The sequence below is a fragment of the Oncorhynchus keta genome, chromosome 6 (genome assembly GCF_023373465.1).
Source record: "Oncorhynchus keta strain PuntledgeMale-10-30-2019 chromosome 6, Oket_V2, whole genome shotgun sequence".
NCBI lineage: Eukaryota > Metazoa > Chordata > Actinopteri > Salmoniformes > Salmonidae > Oncorhynchus > Oncorhynchus keta.
In genome coordinates, this window is record NC_068426.1 from 19,092,759 (window position 1) to 19,110,105 (window position 17,347).

Genomic DNA, 17,347 nt, shown 5'->3' on the forward strand with positions numbered 1-17,347 from the left:
GCTGTGAGGGGAACGGCACCTCAGTACCTCCAGGCTCTGATCAGGCCCGACACCCAAACAAGGGCACTGCGTTCATCCACCTCTGGCCTGCTCGCCTCCCTACCACTGAGGAAGTACAGTTCCCGCTCAGCCCAGTCAAAACTGTTCGCTGCTCTGGCCCCCCAATGGTGGAACAAACTCCCTCACGACGCCAGGACAGCGGAGTCAATCACCACCTTCCGGAGACACCTGAAACCCCACCTCTTTAAGGAATACCTAGGATAGGATAAGTAATCCTTCTCACCCCCCCCTAAAAGATTTAGATGCACTATTGTAAAGTGGCTGTTCCACTGGATGTCATAAGGTGAATGCACCAATTTGTAAGTCGCTCTGGATAAGAGCGTCTGCTAAATGACTTAAATGTAAAATGATTAAGTTCTGGGAACATATGTGTTAAGAGAACCGATTACGAAATTCTAGAACAAAGATTGGCACAAGGAGCTCCATCTTTCTTTGCAAGTTACGGGCCGGGCCGAATGTCCCTTCCCTTCCAAAAGATGCTAACACCTAAGAAAATGTGATTTGTCCAAATAACCAATGACAAAAAAAACAGAACTACTGCTAGTTATCCCCCACATCAAATTCCTGCAACAGGTTCCACAGTACTAGTTATGTTTACGTAGATCTAAAAGAGATTACATATGAAATTACCAATGTGCAGTAACAAGCTTTTAGTTCCCCCACCAGTTATTCGGTCTTATTTTCACGAGGCAAGTCAGTTAAGAACAATTTTTTATTTACAATGACGGCCTACCAAAAGGCAAAAGACCCCCTGCGGGGATGGGGGCTGGGATTACAAATATAGGACAAAAACACACATCACGACAAGGGGTTCCCAAACTTTTTCACTTGGCGCCACCCTTCAAGTATTGGCAAACATCCAGCCACCCCCATTTGCATACACGAGCTACATCTATTTCTAAGAGCACAAGCACTGTTCACACCCCTCTTGGTGGAGAGAATTTTACAGGTTTAAAGCTTATTTCCTGCAATTCTACACATTTTGTAATGGGGTGCAAAGAAAACTGCAGTTTTAAAGCACATTGTCTTGGACATTTTACCATGTCTAACATGTATTCATGTGATACGAGTGACTAAAAAATTACAGCAATATCTATGGGCAATTTTTTCAAACTTGCCTGCTGGCATGGGCTAGTTGATCTGGACATTTCTGACAAGTTATAGCTCTATGGTATGCAATGACTGGCATGCCAAGAGGAACTGATGAAACACACACACACACAAAAAGGTAGCGCCCCACAGTTTGGTGACCACTGCTGTATCAGATGCTTTTCCTTTACAATGTAACAATTCAGCAGCTCATTTCCAGTGGTTTGATGATTGGGAAAGCAGAAAGGAGTGTGGAGTACAGGACAATAAAGCTGAACATACCATGCCCCCATGTGGGCAACATGTAACACTGCAGGCAGATATACATGATTTAGTGTTAAAAAGGAAAGACAGACCAACAAAGAACATCCGTCTTGCACAGTAGATCTCCTGCTGGGTGTTGACAAAAGGTGGCAATTCAACATGTGGAATCATCCGGAAAGGAACAGAACATTTTCTGTGGTCAGATGCAATATGACGGCAACTCGCTGCGCAAGGTCAACATGTGTTGATCGGTCTTCCCTTTAAAACAATATGTAGAGAATGTGACACATTAATATTGCATTTCACACATTAGTTTATTTATTCTGTTACACTTCTCTTCAAAGTAAAAACTATTTACAATGCCCAGCCCCATCTAAAATTCTGCTGTGCTGTGTTTGAGTAGCAAGAAAAGGCAATAACCATAACATTTCCCCAAAACCTCTTTAAACCAATTTTACAAACATTACTCTAATAGTTTTAGCATTCTCTTTTTACAGCATTCTCACAAATATCCATTACTTCACTCATTTTGGATGTCCCAAACCAACCCAGTCATCATTCCATACACTCCACCAGGTCAAACCTATTACTACGTAGGGGTGGTGGGGAGGGGATATCACTCATGGGCAATTTTATTCTGTCCAGTTAAGGCAAGTAAAACCAAATGAATCAAAACATCTTACACAACAACCAGTAAAGTCAAGTGAAACATTCACTATTTACATCCAGGAGTTGAAACTTGCCAACCAGATGTGTGTGTGTGGGTGCATGTGTGCATGAGTCTTAACTCCTGGTTGAGACCTCGATCAGCTGGGTTCAGTCTTCCTCTGTCTAGTCCAGGACAAAGCTTGTGTCTGGGAGTCTCTCTCCTTTACGGTCTGCTCCTCTCAGAGACAATCCCATGTCCAGCTGTGGTCCAGAACTGCCCAGTCATTCAGGGTATGAGAGCCCACGCATCTTAGCCCACGATACACCTCTATTTGCAGCTGGTCATCCAGCAGAAGGGCCACTACATGGACCAAGCAAGGAGATGGTGGCAAGTGTCCATGAGGTATCCTCCTGGCCTGCAGAAACAAGACAGCACTATTAAGACAAGGATGATTAAACGCTATAACCGGGATCATAATAGATTAATATCAGACTAATATTAAATCCCAGACCCCCCTGGGTATAGCATGAGGAACAGAGCGGCTTGTCCAGACACCAGGATATATCTAGATGTCCAATCTCATTAAACGGACACATCTTGAAGAACCTATTAATTACCCAACTCTCCTCTGAATAACTATCATTGTTGGTACAGCAAGCTATTAAATAGAATCTTTAGTCAAATCATTTCTCGTTCCCCTGTGCCTCTACCTGTCCTACATGCAACTTCAGGTAGCCAGTAACCTAGAAATTCAGCAAAAGTACATCTAACAAAGAATATACATTTCCCCCAGTGAGCCCCTTCCTAAAAGCAGATGGTCACATCAACTTGCCTTCTGTGGCTCTCTGAAGGTCAGTGCAGTATTGTTCTGATACACCGAAGAATCTGTGTCAAGGTCATCCTCATCCTGCTGTCCTTTCTTGTGGAGAATGTCCAGGGAAAGGCAATCCGTGTCCAGTAGAAGAGTAAATACAAGGAGACAGGGGCATCTCCCTACACTCTGTTCTGTGACTAAAACCAACAAAAGCACAAGATGAACAAATTTTAACCCCCCTCCCGTCAGTCCATTGTCCAGTAGTTTTGGGTTTCAAAAGGTTCCAATTGGAGGCCTGTGTTATAAAAATATGTTCTCTCCAGTATATTTTAATTTCTTTGAACATTTGTTTAATCTCTAAAATGTCCATAATTTAAAACTGGCAACCTATAGTCACATGGTCCCAGCCCACCAAACCCCATGAGACATGTTACACAGTATGTTGTACAGAGGGGGATCAGCTATGGCAAGGAGGCTGGCCTGAGGAACAAGCGTGAAAGGAGTCATAATAGATTTTTTTTATCCATCTCCTCACGTAATCTCCGGATCTCTTCTTGAGAAACACATGGATTGAAATGATAACCACATATTAGTTGTCACCAGTCTAAAACAAATTGTCCATTCTCCTTTTTCTCTTGATTTTTTTTTTTTAAATAAAAAATATAATCCAGACTTGTATGAATAAAAAGAAAATGGTTAAAGCGAAGACCGTTTCAGTTTGCAGATGAAGTACCGATCATTCCTCCGGCCACATCTTCAAACTCTCCATTTTCACAAGTTGTAGGCAATTAGAGAAAGAAGACAATTAATAAAGTTGCGACCCAGACATTCAAAGATCAAAAGGAGACAGATTCATCTTTTGAAAAACTACTGCTACATTTTCCATGCCATTTCCTCGGTATCTAGGTTTGTAATGAGTCCATCATGTTTGAAAGGATTTGCCGCTGTATCCAGAGACTATCGAGGACGACAACATTGCTTGGTGATGGACAGATGTCTTCATCTTATTACGAGAAGTTCTTCAGAGAGCAGTAGGCAGTGTGTTCAGCGGTGTCCACCTCAGTTTAATTTACAGTATCTCATCTTCAGGGACTAATACTTTATCCCCACAACTCTCCGCATTACCATTTGTTTAAAGTCTGGCTTCATCTCACTGCACTGTTGTTTTTGGAATACATTCATTTACATATTTTTTTTTTTTTGATATATAAGAAATTACAAGAAGCAAAAAAAAACAATATAAAAATACAAAAGCTTAGCAGCCTCAAAAGTGCTCCATATCATCAAGTCCAAATACTTTTCCACTGTTTTAAAACAGACAAACATATTCAAAAAGCAACAAAAAAAGAGGACTCTAGCTATAAAAACCAGGGTTCACACAAGCAGTGGCAATAGCTTGCAAAACAACCTGGAAACAGGAAAGCAAGACCTCAACACTGGCATGTCGTTAAAGGCAATAGATCCCCTTGAAAAATGCAAGGAACTTCTCTGGTCTTACCAACTTTCATAACCACAAGGAAGATAATTATTAAACATAACTATTTATGGTTCTCTTAACAAGAGTGAGATTGAGAGACAGGGCCTGTACTGCAGTAAATTATACCTCGGAAATCTGCCTTGAAACAAGACATTTGCTTTCACAGTTCAATCAGCGAATCAGAGCCTGTATACCCGTGACTCGTCGCGAGAGAAGAGCATGAGGGCAGCGAAGCACCAATGCCAGAACACGAGCGGCCATTCAGGTAACTGGACAGAAACGCAGACCATCATGAAGTCATTTAGGGGATGAGGAGCTGGTGAAAGATTGGATGAAAAGAGCCTTATTCACTCCCACTCTCGCTTAAAGAACCCATGTACAAAAATAACATGCACACATTCATTGGCTACTCATCACTCATACATCTAACATGGGCACAAATTGCATACATCCTTCACAAAGTAAAAACATGGCCTTTTTATGCATCTCTGTAAGCAATAAAAAGTGTGCAGGCTTTGAGTCTACCACAAAGACACCAGCATTCAGAAACATATTTTTCTTCCACTACTTATCCATAACAACTTTTGTTTGTTTTTGTAAGTGCAAACATTCAAGTTTTTCTTAAAATGCAAATTTGCTATAGCTTTACATTTTATATAAAATGTTTAAAAAACAACAGTGTCTCTTTTCAAAAAAGAATATACTTTCTAAACCAAATGCTCATCACTCCCCCAACCCCTCACCATTATTATCAGAGATGTAACCTCCAGTTCCTTACTTGGGTATGTTTGCACACACACATCCACTTGTGTATATTCATATCATAGACATAATATATGCAAATGTTGCATCCTAAAACCAACAAAAACAAAAAACAGGCAAAACTTCATTTCAAATATTGAAACCCCATGTAATAAAGTGCATTAGTTTAGTTTAAGGTGCTTAACTGTAAGAAGTGCGGAAGGGTACTCCTCTCTGCACACCCCTTCCGGCCCCTCTCACTGAGACGAGGGAGAAAACAGTACTTTACAAGGTCCTCATCCAAGAGGGGGCAAAGTAGCTCAGCAGTGCACATTCGTCAGTGTGTGTGCGTATGTCGGTCTGTGAATGTGTGTGTGTGTGTGTCGGTCTGTGAATGTGTGTGTGTGTGTGTCTCGTATGCCAGGTATAAGGCCTCAGGTGGATTCAGGTAGATGCTGTGGATCAATAATCTTCCACTGTTTCCATCTCGCCCAGGCTCATCCTGTCCCCTGCGCCCAGGAATGAATATCCTGCAGGAGAAACACCATGGTTCACTTCTATTCACATCCAGCATGGATTCCACTACTTTTCACATCTGGAAAGTACATTTCAGAAGTTTACAGTATTCTGTAGATAGAACCCAAAATGGGAGTAACTTAATACATAAATATCACTATATATTTTAACATTTATTTAACCTTTATTTAACCATGTAGGCTAGTTGAGGATGAACTTACTGATTACATGTATGATAACTATTTATGTTCTGTGTCAATGAAGGGTGAATATGGAATGAGTATGGAAAGCTACTGAGGGAGGCGAAGGGCAACAGTTTTTGATAAGGCAGGCCAACTGCAGAACTACGGAGGAGCAAGGAATTCGGCTCGAGGTCAAGTCAACAGAAGTGAGAAGAAACCTTCGAGGCGGGCCAGAGGGGCACACCCTAGCGACCCTGCTACTACAGTCCTATTTTACACGTATACATGAAGGTTCTAGCTTCAGGCAGGACCATGACTACACCAGTGAGAGGAACCAATTAAGTTCCTGCCTAGCAACAGACATGTATAGGCTGTCTAGATGTGTAGATATAACGATACAAGATATGTATCGTCATATCTTGTCTTTGCAGCTATACGACCCAATGGGATGAATAAACTGTCCTTCTTCCAGTTATTACTCTTTGATAAGACTAACACCTGCATATAAAAACATCCACTACTCAATACTTCACTCCATTTAGTTTAATTTTCACTGTGCTGCGAGACATTTAATAAATATACTGTATGTATTATTGACTGAGTGTCCGCATACCTAAGATGCTGGGATCAGAGTGAAGCATCATGGTCTGTTTCTTCTTCATCTTTGCAGCTTGGCTGTCATACATTCCTCCCTTCCCCATCTGGGCTGCCTGGAACATGGACTACACAGATGAGAGAGGGGGGAGAGAGAAAAATGTGGTTACCGACAATGTATTGGGTATTTGCAAATTCCAATAGGTGCTCAAACATTAGAAAAGTATAGATTGATATTATAAAAAGAGTGTTGGTCATGACTTGAGGTGGAGCCTACCTGTAGAGGAAAGTTGTTCACAGACAGTCCTGGAACTTCTTTTGATAACTGGTGGGGGAGAGGGATGTTGGTTACTTATCTCTTACACATCCACACATCCACACCACAAACATCCCCGTTGGACTAATTCACATTTTATTGTGTTACAAAATGGGATTGAAAATGATTTAATTGTAATTTTTTGGTCAACGAAATACACAAAATACGCTAATGTCCTTTGTAGCTCTGTTGGTGGAGCATGGCGCTTGTAATGCCAGGGTAGTGGGTAGTGGTGAGGGTAGTTTGATTCCAGGTACCACCTACACATATAAATGAATGCACACACGACTAAACTGCTTTGAATAAAAGAGTCTGCTAAACAGAATATACACTGCTCCAAAAAATAAAAGGGAACACTTAAACACAATGTAACTCCAAGTCAATCACACTTCTGTGAAATCAAATTGTCCACTTAGGAAGCAACACTGATTGACAATTAATTTCACATGCTGTTGTGCAAATGGAATAGACAACAGGTGGAAATTATAGGCAATTAGCAAGACACCCCCAATAAAGGAGTGGTTCTGCAGGTGATAACCACAGACCACTTCTCAGTTCCTATGCTTCCTGGCTGATGTTTTGGTCACTTTTGAATGCTGGTGGTGCTTTCACTCTAGTGGTAGCGTGAGACGGAGTCTACAACCCACACAAGTGGCTCAAGTAGTGCAGCTCATCCAGGATGGCACATCAATGCAAGCTGTGGCAAGAAGGTTTGCTGTGTCTGTCAGCGTAGTGTCCAGAGCATGGAGGCGCTACCAGGAGACAGGCCAGTCATCAGGAGACGTGGAGGAGGCCGTAGGAGGGCAACAACCCAGCAGCAGGACCGCTGCCTTTTTGCAAGGAGGAGCAGGAGGAGCTCTGCCAGAGCCCTGCAAAATGACCTCCAGCAGGCCACAAATGTGCACGTGTCTGCTCAAAAGGTCAGAAACAGACTCCATGAGGGTGGTAGAGGGCCCGACGTCCACAGGTGGGGGTTGTGCTTACAGCCCAACACCGTGCAGGACGTTTGGCATTTGCCAGAGAACACCAAGATTGGCAAATTCGCCAATGGCGCCCTGTGCTCTTCACAGATAAAAGCAGGTTCACACTGAGCACGTGACAGTCTGGAGACGCCGTGGAGAACGTTCTGCTGCCTGCAACATCCTCCAGCATGACTGGTTTGGCAGTGGGTCAGTCATGGTGTGGGGTGGCATTTCTTTGGGGGGGCCGCACAGCCGTCCATGTGCTCGCCAGAGTTAGCCTGACTGCCATTAGGTACCGAGATGAGATCCTCAGACCCCTTGTGAGACCATATGCTGGTGCGGTTGGCCCTGGGTTCCTCCTAATGCAATTCGCTTTGGCTAAAAGGCATATATTATTATTATTATTATAAGACAATGCTTGACCTCATGTGGCTGGAGTGTCAGCAGTTCCTGCAAGAGGAAGGCATTGATGCTATGGACCGCCCGTTCCCCAGACCTGAATCCAATTGAGCACATCTAGGACATCATGTCTCGCTCCATCCACCAACCACAGACTGTCCAGGAGTTGGCGGATGCTTTAGTCCAGGTCTGGGAGGAGATCCCTCAGAAGACCATCCGCCACCTCATCAGGAGCATGCCCAGGCGTTGTAGGGAGATCATACAGGCACGTGGAGGCCACACACACTACTCAGGCTCATTTTGACTTGTTTGAAGGACATTACATCAAAGTTAGATCAGCCTGTAGTGTGGTTTTCCACTTTAATTTTGAGTGTGACTGCAAATCCAGACCTCCATGGGTTGATGAATTGTGTGTGATTTTGTCGTCAGCACATTCAACTATGTAAAGTTAAAGTATTTAATAAGAATATTTCATTCATATCTAGGATGTGTTATTTTAGTGTTGCCTTTATTTTTTTGAGCAGTGTATATTTATTATTATACTGGACAAAAATATAAACACAACATGTAAAGTGTTGGTCCTGTGTTTCGTGAGGTGAAACAAAAGATACCAGAAATATTCCATATACAAAAGGCCTATTTCTCAGATTTTGTGCAAAAATGTGTTTACATCACTGTTAGTGAGCATTTCTCCTTTCCCAAGATAATCCATGCACCTGCCATTTATGGTATATCAAGAAGCTGATTTAACAGCATGATCATTACACATGTGAACCTTGTGCTGGGGACAAAAGGTTACTCTTAAAAGTGTAGTTTTGTCACAACACAAAGCCACAGATGTCTCACGTTTTGAGGGAGCGTGCAACTGACCGCAGGAATCTTCACCAGAGCTGTTGCCAGAGAATTTAATGTTAATTTCGATACCATAACTTGAAGTTGGCAGTACGTCCAACCGTCCTCGCAACCCCAGACCACATGTAACCAAGCCAGCCCAGGACCTCCACATCCGGCTTCTTCACCTGCAGGATCGTTTGAGACCAGACAGCTGATGAAACTGTGGGTTCGTACAACTCTAGAATTTCTACATAAACTGTCAGAAACTGTCTCAGGGATGCTCATCTACGTGCTCGTCATCCTCACCAGGGTCTTGACCTGACTGCAGTTTGGCGTTGTAACCAACTTCAGTGGGCAAATTCTCACCTTCAATGACCACTGGTGAAGAGTGCTCTTCACAGATGAGTCCCGGGTTTCAACTGTACCGGGCCGATGCCAGACATGTATGGCGTCGTATGCTTATGTCAACGTTGTGAACAGAGTGCCCCATGGTGGTGGTGGGGTTATGGTATGGACGGGCATAAGCGTCAGACAACGAACACAATTGCATTTTATCTATGGCAATTTGAATGCACAGAGATACCGTGACGTCATCCTGAGGCTCATTGTCATGCCATTCATCCGCCGTCATTACCTCATGTTTCAGAATGATAATGCACGGCCCCATGTCGCAAGGATCTGTACACAATTCCTGGAAGCTGAAAATCTCAGTTCCTTAATGGCCTGCATACTCAGACATGTCACCCATTGAGCATGTTTGGGATGCTCTGGATCGACTTGTACGACAATGTTCCACTTCCCGCCAATATCCAGCAACTTCGCACAGCCATTGAAGTGGAATGGGTGTGACAACATTCCACAGCCCACAATCAACAGCCTGATCAACTCAATGTGAAGGACCACCCATACGTAGAATGTATGCACACATGACTGTAAGTCGCTTTGGATAAAAGCGTCTGCTAAATGGCATATATTATTATTATATTATGTGTCACGCTGCATGAGGCAAATGGTGGTCACACCAGATACTGGACTGGTTTTCTGATCCATGCCCCTACTTCTTTTTTTTAAGGTACATGTGATTAATAGATGCATATATGTATTCCCATCTTGAAATCCATAGATTAGGACCTAAAGAATTCATTTCAACTGACTAATTTCCTTACATGAACTGTAACGCTAAAATATTTGAAATTGTTGCATGTTGCGTTTATATACATATAACACACACCTGCTGTTGCTGCCTCTGGTGGTTGGCTTTCTGTTTGGCACGCCGCTCCAGGAACTGCTTGGCAAACTCTTTGGCTTCCACAGTGTCGCCCAGGTAGGAGCGGATAAAGTCAAGGACTTCGTAGGGAGACTCCACCTCCTTCAGATAGGCCACGATGGTGGCTACTGCTCACAGGAAGACACACAGACATTTACACTTAAAACCAGGGGAAAAGGTTGAGCAAGAGAGGAAATTCTGGAGCCAGGGAGTCTGGCAACGGAGGAGATGTTTGTGTAGGTGTGAAGCCAAGTTTCTTTTAGAAAAATGGGGTGCCGGGCAGCAAAATTTTAAATTAGGGATGCCCCCGACTAAAATGGATCTTGGTCGACCGAAAGCAGTCTGTTCTTTCGACCAATTCATTGGTCTAAAATTTCAAATGTGCATATTTCCATAGATAGACATACCTTATGCGTTTTAATAAAATCAACTATGCATTTAGCTTACGGTTTGATGAAATAAGACAAATGCCTCAAGAGGGCACAGGAGAGCTAGATAACCATGAGGAAAAAAGTCTACAACCTTTCTCATGTGGAATGCCAATTTATCTTACCATTTCTACCGATCTGTGTGCCAGTTATGGTTTTCATATGCACATTTTCATTAAACCATTTTATAACGTAGCCTAGTGGTTAGAGTGTTGGACTAGTAACCGGAAGGTTTCAAGTTCAAACCCCTGAGCTGACAATATACAAATCTGTCGTTCTGCCCCTGAACAGGCAGTTAACCCACTGTTCCTAGGCCACCATTGAAAATAAGAATTTGTTCTGCACTGTCTTGCCTAGTTAAATAAAGGTAAAAAATAAATAAAAATCATTGTCATGTGGTTAATCAAAATTCTATCTAAATGAAAATTATACAAACCTAAAAAGTAACTGCTATTGTCATTGCCAACTACGTAAAAAATAGCCGACAAAGCCAACAAATAAAAACATTGCTTCCTGCAGGTAGAAAATCTGTTGATGAAAATAAATATCCTATAAATCACAACGGCTACACACGGCCTGTCTGCAACAAACTTTAAACATTGGCTCAACTAGTAACTTGGGTCCAGCCCGAATGTGCTAGCGAACTTGCAACATTATATAAAATATTCTGGGCGCTCAGAGTTACAACGTGCCAGTGAGCTCAGGACAGACACAGCTGTAGGCTATTTGTGCATGGGATAAGAAGCAGTTCTTGACTTGGATAGGAGCTCACCGGAGCTGAGTACAGGCACCTCAAATGTTCAACTGCTTGAGCTCCTGTTCCTCTTATAGAATATTAGCTCAAAGGTATTGTGGAGCTCTTGCACCTAAATATTTTTTCTTTAATTTAACTAGGCAAGTCAGTTAAGAGCAAATTCTTGTTTAAAATGACGGCCTACTCCGGCCAAATCTGAACGATGCTGAGCCAATTGTGCGCTGCCCTATGGGACTCCGAAACAGGGCAGGATGTTATACATCCTGGATATAAACAGTATATAAACAATAAACAGCACCCAAAATGAAACCGGAAACTATTTCAGTCCAAGTCAAGCACTGAAGTAATCAGGAAGACCTATTTTATGACGTTCCTACTTGATCAGAGCATGACATTTTTCCCTTTCAGTCCGAGTGGTTATCGAAAGAGAGGTGGAAAGATTTTTTGATCGAGGAACCACTGTAATTCTTAATGGATGTAAAAACAGACTGTTTGCTTGCTGTTTGAGGTGAAGAAAACCTTATTTTGAGAAGCTCCACAGGACATTAGCGGTGGTGCGTTAAGCCAATCAGAAACTCTCAGATCCCCAAATGGGCACATTTATATGCAGGCCAGGTAGCCTATAGGTCTACTTCTATGTGTGCGCATCCTAACATTGACAGGAGCGCTCCAGACATAAGACGCTGACTAAATTTACAAAACTTGTAAATGGAATGAAATAAACCAAAACTCGTTTCTCACAAATTTAGCATAGGTTGTGCACTCCGACAATGAGAATGGGAAGGCTGAAATAATAATATTGAATGCATTGACAGAAATTACAGTCACCAAAGTAACAAACATCGTAGTTTAAATATGATAGGAATGAAGGGTAAATAGTTTAGAAATTATAGGAATGAAGGGTAAATGTACTGTACTGGTGATTTATGTAATTGGGAATTAATATACACTAACAGTCAAGCAATTCACACAATTCAATTATGAAACAATGAATGTGCACAAATTGGCGAGAGAACGCGCATTCTGGAGAGACAAGTGCATTGTGCATCTGGGAGCATGATCAATCCAATGTCTGCATAGGCCATGCAGCATTTACGGTGATACGGCCTCAGCAGCAGTCAGGGAATTCATACTAAACTCAGCAAAAAAAGAAAGTCCTCTCACTGTCAACTGCATTTCTTTTCAGCAAACTTAACATGTGTAAATAATTGTATGAGCATAAGATTCAACAACTGAGACATAAACTGAACAAGTTCCACAGACATGTGACTAACAGAAATGGAATGTGTCCCTGAACAAACTGCGGGTCAAAATCAAAAAGTAACAGTCAGTATCTGGTGTGGCCACCAGCTTCATTAAGTAATGCAGTGCATCTCCTCCTCATGGACTGCACCAGACTTGCCAGTTCTGGCTGTGAGATGTTACCCCACTCTTCCACCAAGACACCTGCAAGTTCCCGGACATTTCTGGGGGGGGGGGGGCTCACCCTCCGATCCAGCAGGTCCCAGACGTGCTCAATGGGATTGAGAGCCGGGCTCTTCGCTGGCCATGGCAGAACATTGACATTCCTGTCTTGCAGGAAATCACACACAGAACAAGCAGTATGGCTGGTGGCATTGCCATGCTGGAGGGTCATGTCAGGATGAGCCTGCAGGAAGCATACTACATGAGGGAGGAGGATGTCTTCCTTGTAACGCACAGCGTTGAGCGTTCCATCGTCGATAAATGTGAATCCGACCATCCCCCTGGTGAAACAAACCCGCAACTCGTCACTTTTTGCCAGTCCTGTCTGGTCCAGCGACGGTGGGATTTGTGCCCATAGGCGACGTTGTTGCCGGTGATGTCTGGTGAGGACCTGCCATACAACAGACGTACAAGCCCTCAGTCCAGCCTCTCTAGGCCTATTGCAGACAGTCTGAGCACTGATGGAGGGATTGTGCGTTCCTGGTGTAACTCGGGCAGTTGTTGCCACCCTGTACCTGTCCCACAGGTGTGATGTTCGGATGTACCGCTCCTGGGCAGGTGTTGTTACACGTGGTCTGCCACTGTGAGGACTATCAGCTTTCCGTCCTGTCCCTTTGTAGCTCTCTTAGGCGTCTCACAGTACGGACATTGCAATTTATTGCCCTGGCCATATCTGCAGTCCTCATGCCTCCTTGTAGCATGCCTAAGGCATGTTCACACAGATGAGCAGGGATACTGGCCATCTTTCTTTTGGTGTTTTTCAGAGTCAGTAGAAAGTCTTCTTTAGTGTCCTAAGTTTGCATAACTGTGACCTTAATTGCCTACCGTTTGTAAGCAGTTAGTGTCTTAACTTCTCTAGGGTAGGGGACAGCATTTGGAAATTTGGATGAAAAGCGTGCCCAAATTAAACAGCCTTCTACTCAGGCCCAGAAGATAGGATATGCATATAATTGGTAGATGTGGATATAAAACACTAAAGTTTTCAAAACTGTTAAAATAGTGTGAGTATAACAGAACTGATTTGGCAGGCAAAAACCTGAGAAAAATCCATTCAGGAAGTAGGATTTTTCTATTCAATGCCATTACAGTATCCTTTGACTTAGGACTCAAATTGCAGTTCCTATGCCTTCCACTAGATGCCAACAGTCTTTAGAAATTGTTTCAGGCTTGTATTCTGAAAAATGAGGGAGTAAGAGGAGTCTGAATGAGTGGACCCTGCCGTGTCACAGGGCTTTTTCATGCGCGAGACCGAGAGAGTGCCTTTCTTGTTTACCTTTTATATTGACGATGTTATTGTCCGGTTGAAATATAATTGATTATTTAGGCTAAAAACAACCTGAAGATTGATTATGAACATCGTTTGAAATGTTTCTACGAACTTTACGGATACAATTAGGATTTTCTGTCTGTCTGTGGTGACTGCGTTTGAGCCTGTAGATTACTGAAGAAAACGAGCGAACAAAACTGAGGTTTTTGGATATAAAGAGACTATCGAACAAAAGGAACATTTATTGAATAAATTAATGTCTTCTGAGTGCAACCATATGAAGATCAAAGGTAAGGGAATCATTTTCTCTCTATTTCTGACTTGTGTAACTCTTCTACTTGGCTGGTTACTGTTTGTAATGATTTGTCTGCTGGGCTATATTCTCAAATAATTGTATGGTATGCTTTCACCATAAAGCATTTTTTTAAATCTGACACCATGGTTGGATTCAGTTAATCTTTTCTGAATTATTATGAGTATTTCTGTATTTGAATTTGGCGCTCTGCAATCTCACTGGATGATGGCCAGGTGGGACGCTAGCGTCCCACATACCCTAGAGAGGTTAACGACTGTTCCACAGGTGCATGTTCATTAATTATTGTTTATGGTTCATTGAACAAGCATGGGAAACAGTGTTTAAACCCTTTACAATGAAGATCTGTGAAGTTATTTGGATTTTTACAAATTATCTTTGAAAGACAGGGTCCTGAAAATGGGACATTTCTTTTCTTGCTGAGTTTACTTGCGCTTTGTGGAGCAGTGTAGAGCTGTTGTCAAGGAAGTGAGTTTGTTCTCTTTCTACAGGATATACCGCCTTCAACCAATCATGTCAATGCGGAGTTATACAGAGCCCACTGCATTGTTACATTGGACCTGAATTTGGCCTCTGTATGCCACTGGAGGCTCCGCAATGGAATAGTTCTGAGATTGCCGCAAATATATATACACACACAGTGTATTAGGAAAGTGTTCTCCTACAATTGCATAGCCTTCAGAAATGTTGCACAACATGAGCTCATAGGCTCTCATGAAGTGTTAAATGTATTAGAAAATCTAAAAATCTACATTGATGTCAGAGTGATAAAAAGCATGAGCTTGCGCACACCCAAGAAAATAATTCAGTGTAGAGATGCTGAATAACAGTGAATAAACTGTAAGCTATAAAAACAAAAGAGTCGCACACTCTACATGTATAACCTCCCAGTAATTCATTGGGTAAAAAACAACCAACTTTTTGGCATCAAAGTGCCTTCTTTTTATAGCATAGAGTGATTAGAGGGACAATAGTGCTGAGTAGCAGGCAATTTTGGTAGGCTACAAGTTTGGTAGGCTACAAGTTTGGTAGGCTACAAATGACCAGCAGCAGCATCAGAGGTTGGAGAAGCCTAATTACCGTGACTAAGCGGTCATGTGGAATTTGACTGACTTCATGACTCGTGACCGGCAGTGTGGCGGTAATACAGCCCTAAGGCTGATGCAAAATGTTTCTTCACATCATAAGCGCAGCAACGTGCACAAGACAGTAGGTTACACGAGAATGTTCATTCCACAACGTTGTCAAAAGCGCATCGCACACGCAACCGGTTTCATTTGACAGATGACAATATCCATTCAAAATTTTGAAAGAGGGGAGATCTAAAGATGCAACAACTAGCATGGGTTGCTAATATGACTAGAACTGTGCCTTTGGCTGCTGGACATTGAAAGTTGATTTGAAAACAAATAGAACATGAGAGAAATAGGCATCAGGTTGCAATGGCATATGGAAGTCTTTATAAAATAATTGCTTCGACGATATGGTCTGATTTTTAGCTTTTGAAGCAAGGCAAGACATGCCTCATAATATGCATAGGCTACTGCCTCCAGCTCATTGCAAAGTGGTTCTGATGCCTGCCTACCGTTGCCTATGCACTTGAATGACGAATGGGAAGTGCACTTCAATTATCAGTTGAAAAATATTTAGAATTGCTATGCAATGATTGGACTTATAAAAGCACGTTTCACTACAGCAGCAATGAACATGCTGTTTGAGGAGCTGTAGCAGTTGCTCTCGTGCTGTCTGGCAGGGTTTCAGCTGAAACTAGGCTCTATCTGTATGCTGTGAGCATGTGATAAGATGCTGGACTAATGAAAATAGGTTAATTATGCTAACTAACCTATAGACAGATAAGCATGACCGGTCAAATGTATTTCCATCGACTGGTATTTCCCATTTATTAATAGGCTAACAACTATTATTTTTTGCAATAGGGCTTTTTTTCTTCTCCCAGACAATTAGCCGGAGCAAAATTGATCGGCTTTTCATATTTTTTGGGGGGCGGAAAGGAAATCGTTTTGAATATATTTGCATTGATGTCAGAGTGATTAGAGGGATAAAAAGCATGAGCTGGTGCACACCCAGATAGTCTGAATGAGTGATGACATTATATTTGAGTATATTCATGGGTGATGAAGTGAAAGAGGTGGAGCATTCGTTACCATCCAGGGACGAGGAGGGGGAGTTGTTAGCGGAGGTGTTGAGCGCGTGCAGCATCTGTTCACACCAGGTGGTGAAGCCGTCCTGGGGTTTCATGCCCTGCAGCAGCTTCAGCAATTTGTCCTCCTCCTCTGTACGCTTCTTCCTTAACATGTACTGCTCGCTGCAGGTGGACACGGAAACAATGTTTACACACACACAGGCCTTGAAACAGTTTACATACACACAAAACGTTAACACACAGCTTTAAACAGAGGTAAACACAATGCACCACACACACACAGTGAGGTGTACCTAAGAGAGGGGCTGCTGCGGCTGTTCTTCATGCCCATGTTGCGGAGGCTGTTCTGGTTCTTCACAGCCTCCTCCCAGACACCCATACCTCCAGAGCTGCCTTTGGGCTCCATGCCCCCACCAGACCACATGCCCACAGACCCCTCACCCCACTGACCCATAGACAGGCCTCCATGCTGGAGGAAGACAGAGAAAGAACAGAGGGACATGGGTCACACTACTGGTTACCAGGGCCTGGTCCACCAGCCCAAATATATTTTTGCCATAATTACACCCCCCGTAGTGTGTCTTCGCTAGGAGTTGAAGCAAACCCCAAACATTGTTTTGTTCATAAACAAGTTTTTCGATGTAAATAGCCAAGAATCAGATGGACAAAGTCGCACTTTAGTATACTTCAGAGTCAATTAGACCAGTGATTCCCAACCAGGGGTACTAGGGTCACTAGGGCTACTTAGCCTATTCACAGGGGGTACTTGAGAAGACTCATGAGTCTATGGGGT

General features: G+C 42.8%; 1 protein-coding gene across 2 annotated transcripts in view; it reads right to left on the minus strand.

Annotated features, from left to right (window-relative positions):
• Window positions 1-3,115: 3,115 nt before the first annotated feature.
• LOC118385167 (GRB10-interacting GYF protein 1-like) overlaps window positions 3,116-17,347 on the minus strand; it is a 32,121-nt gene continuing 17,889 nt past the window's right edge. For both annotated transcript variants that reach the window (XM_035772067.2, XM_035772066.2), the window contains exons 20-25: window positions 16,848-17,023; window positions 16,556-16,716; window positions 10,129-10,292; window positions 6,664-6,711; window positions 6,406-6,514; window positions 3,116-5,624 (exon numbers count right to left, since the gene is read on the minus strand). In XM_035772067.2, the coding sequence (XP_035627960.1) occupies window positions 5,557-5,624; window positions 6,406-6,514; window positions 6,664-6,711; window positions 10,129-10,292; window positions 16,556-16,716; window positions 16,848-17,023 (726 nt within the window). In that variant the 3' untranslated portion in view covers window positions 3,116-5,556. The remainder of the gene's footprint in view (window positions 5,625-6,405; window positions 6,515-6,663; window positions 6,712-10,128; window positions 10,293-16,555; window positions 16,717-16,847; window positions 17,024-17,347) is intronic.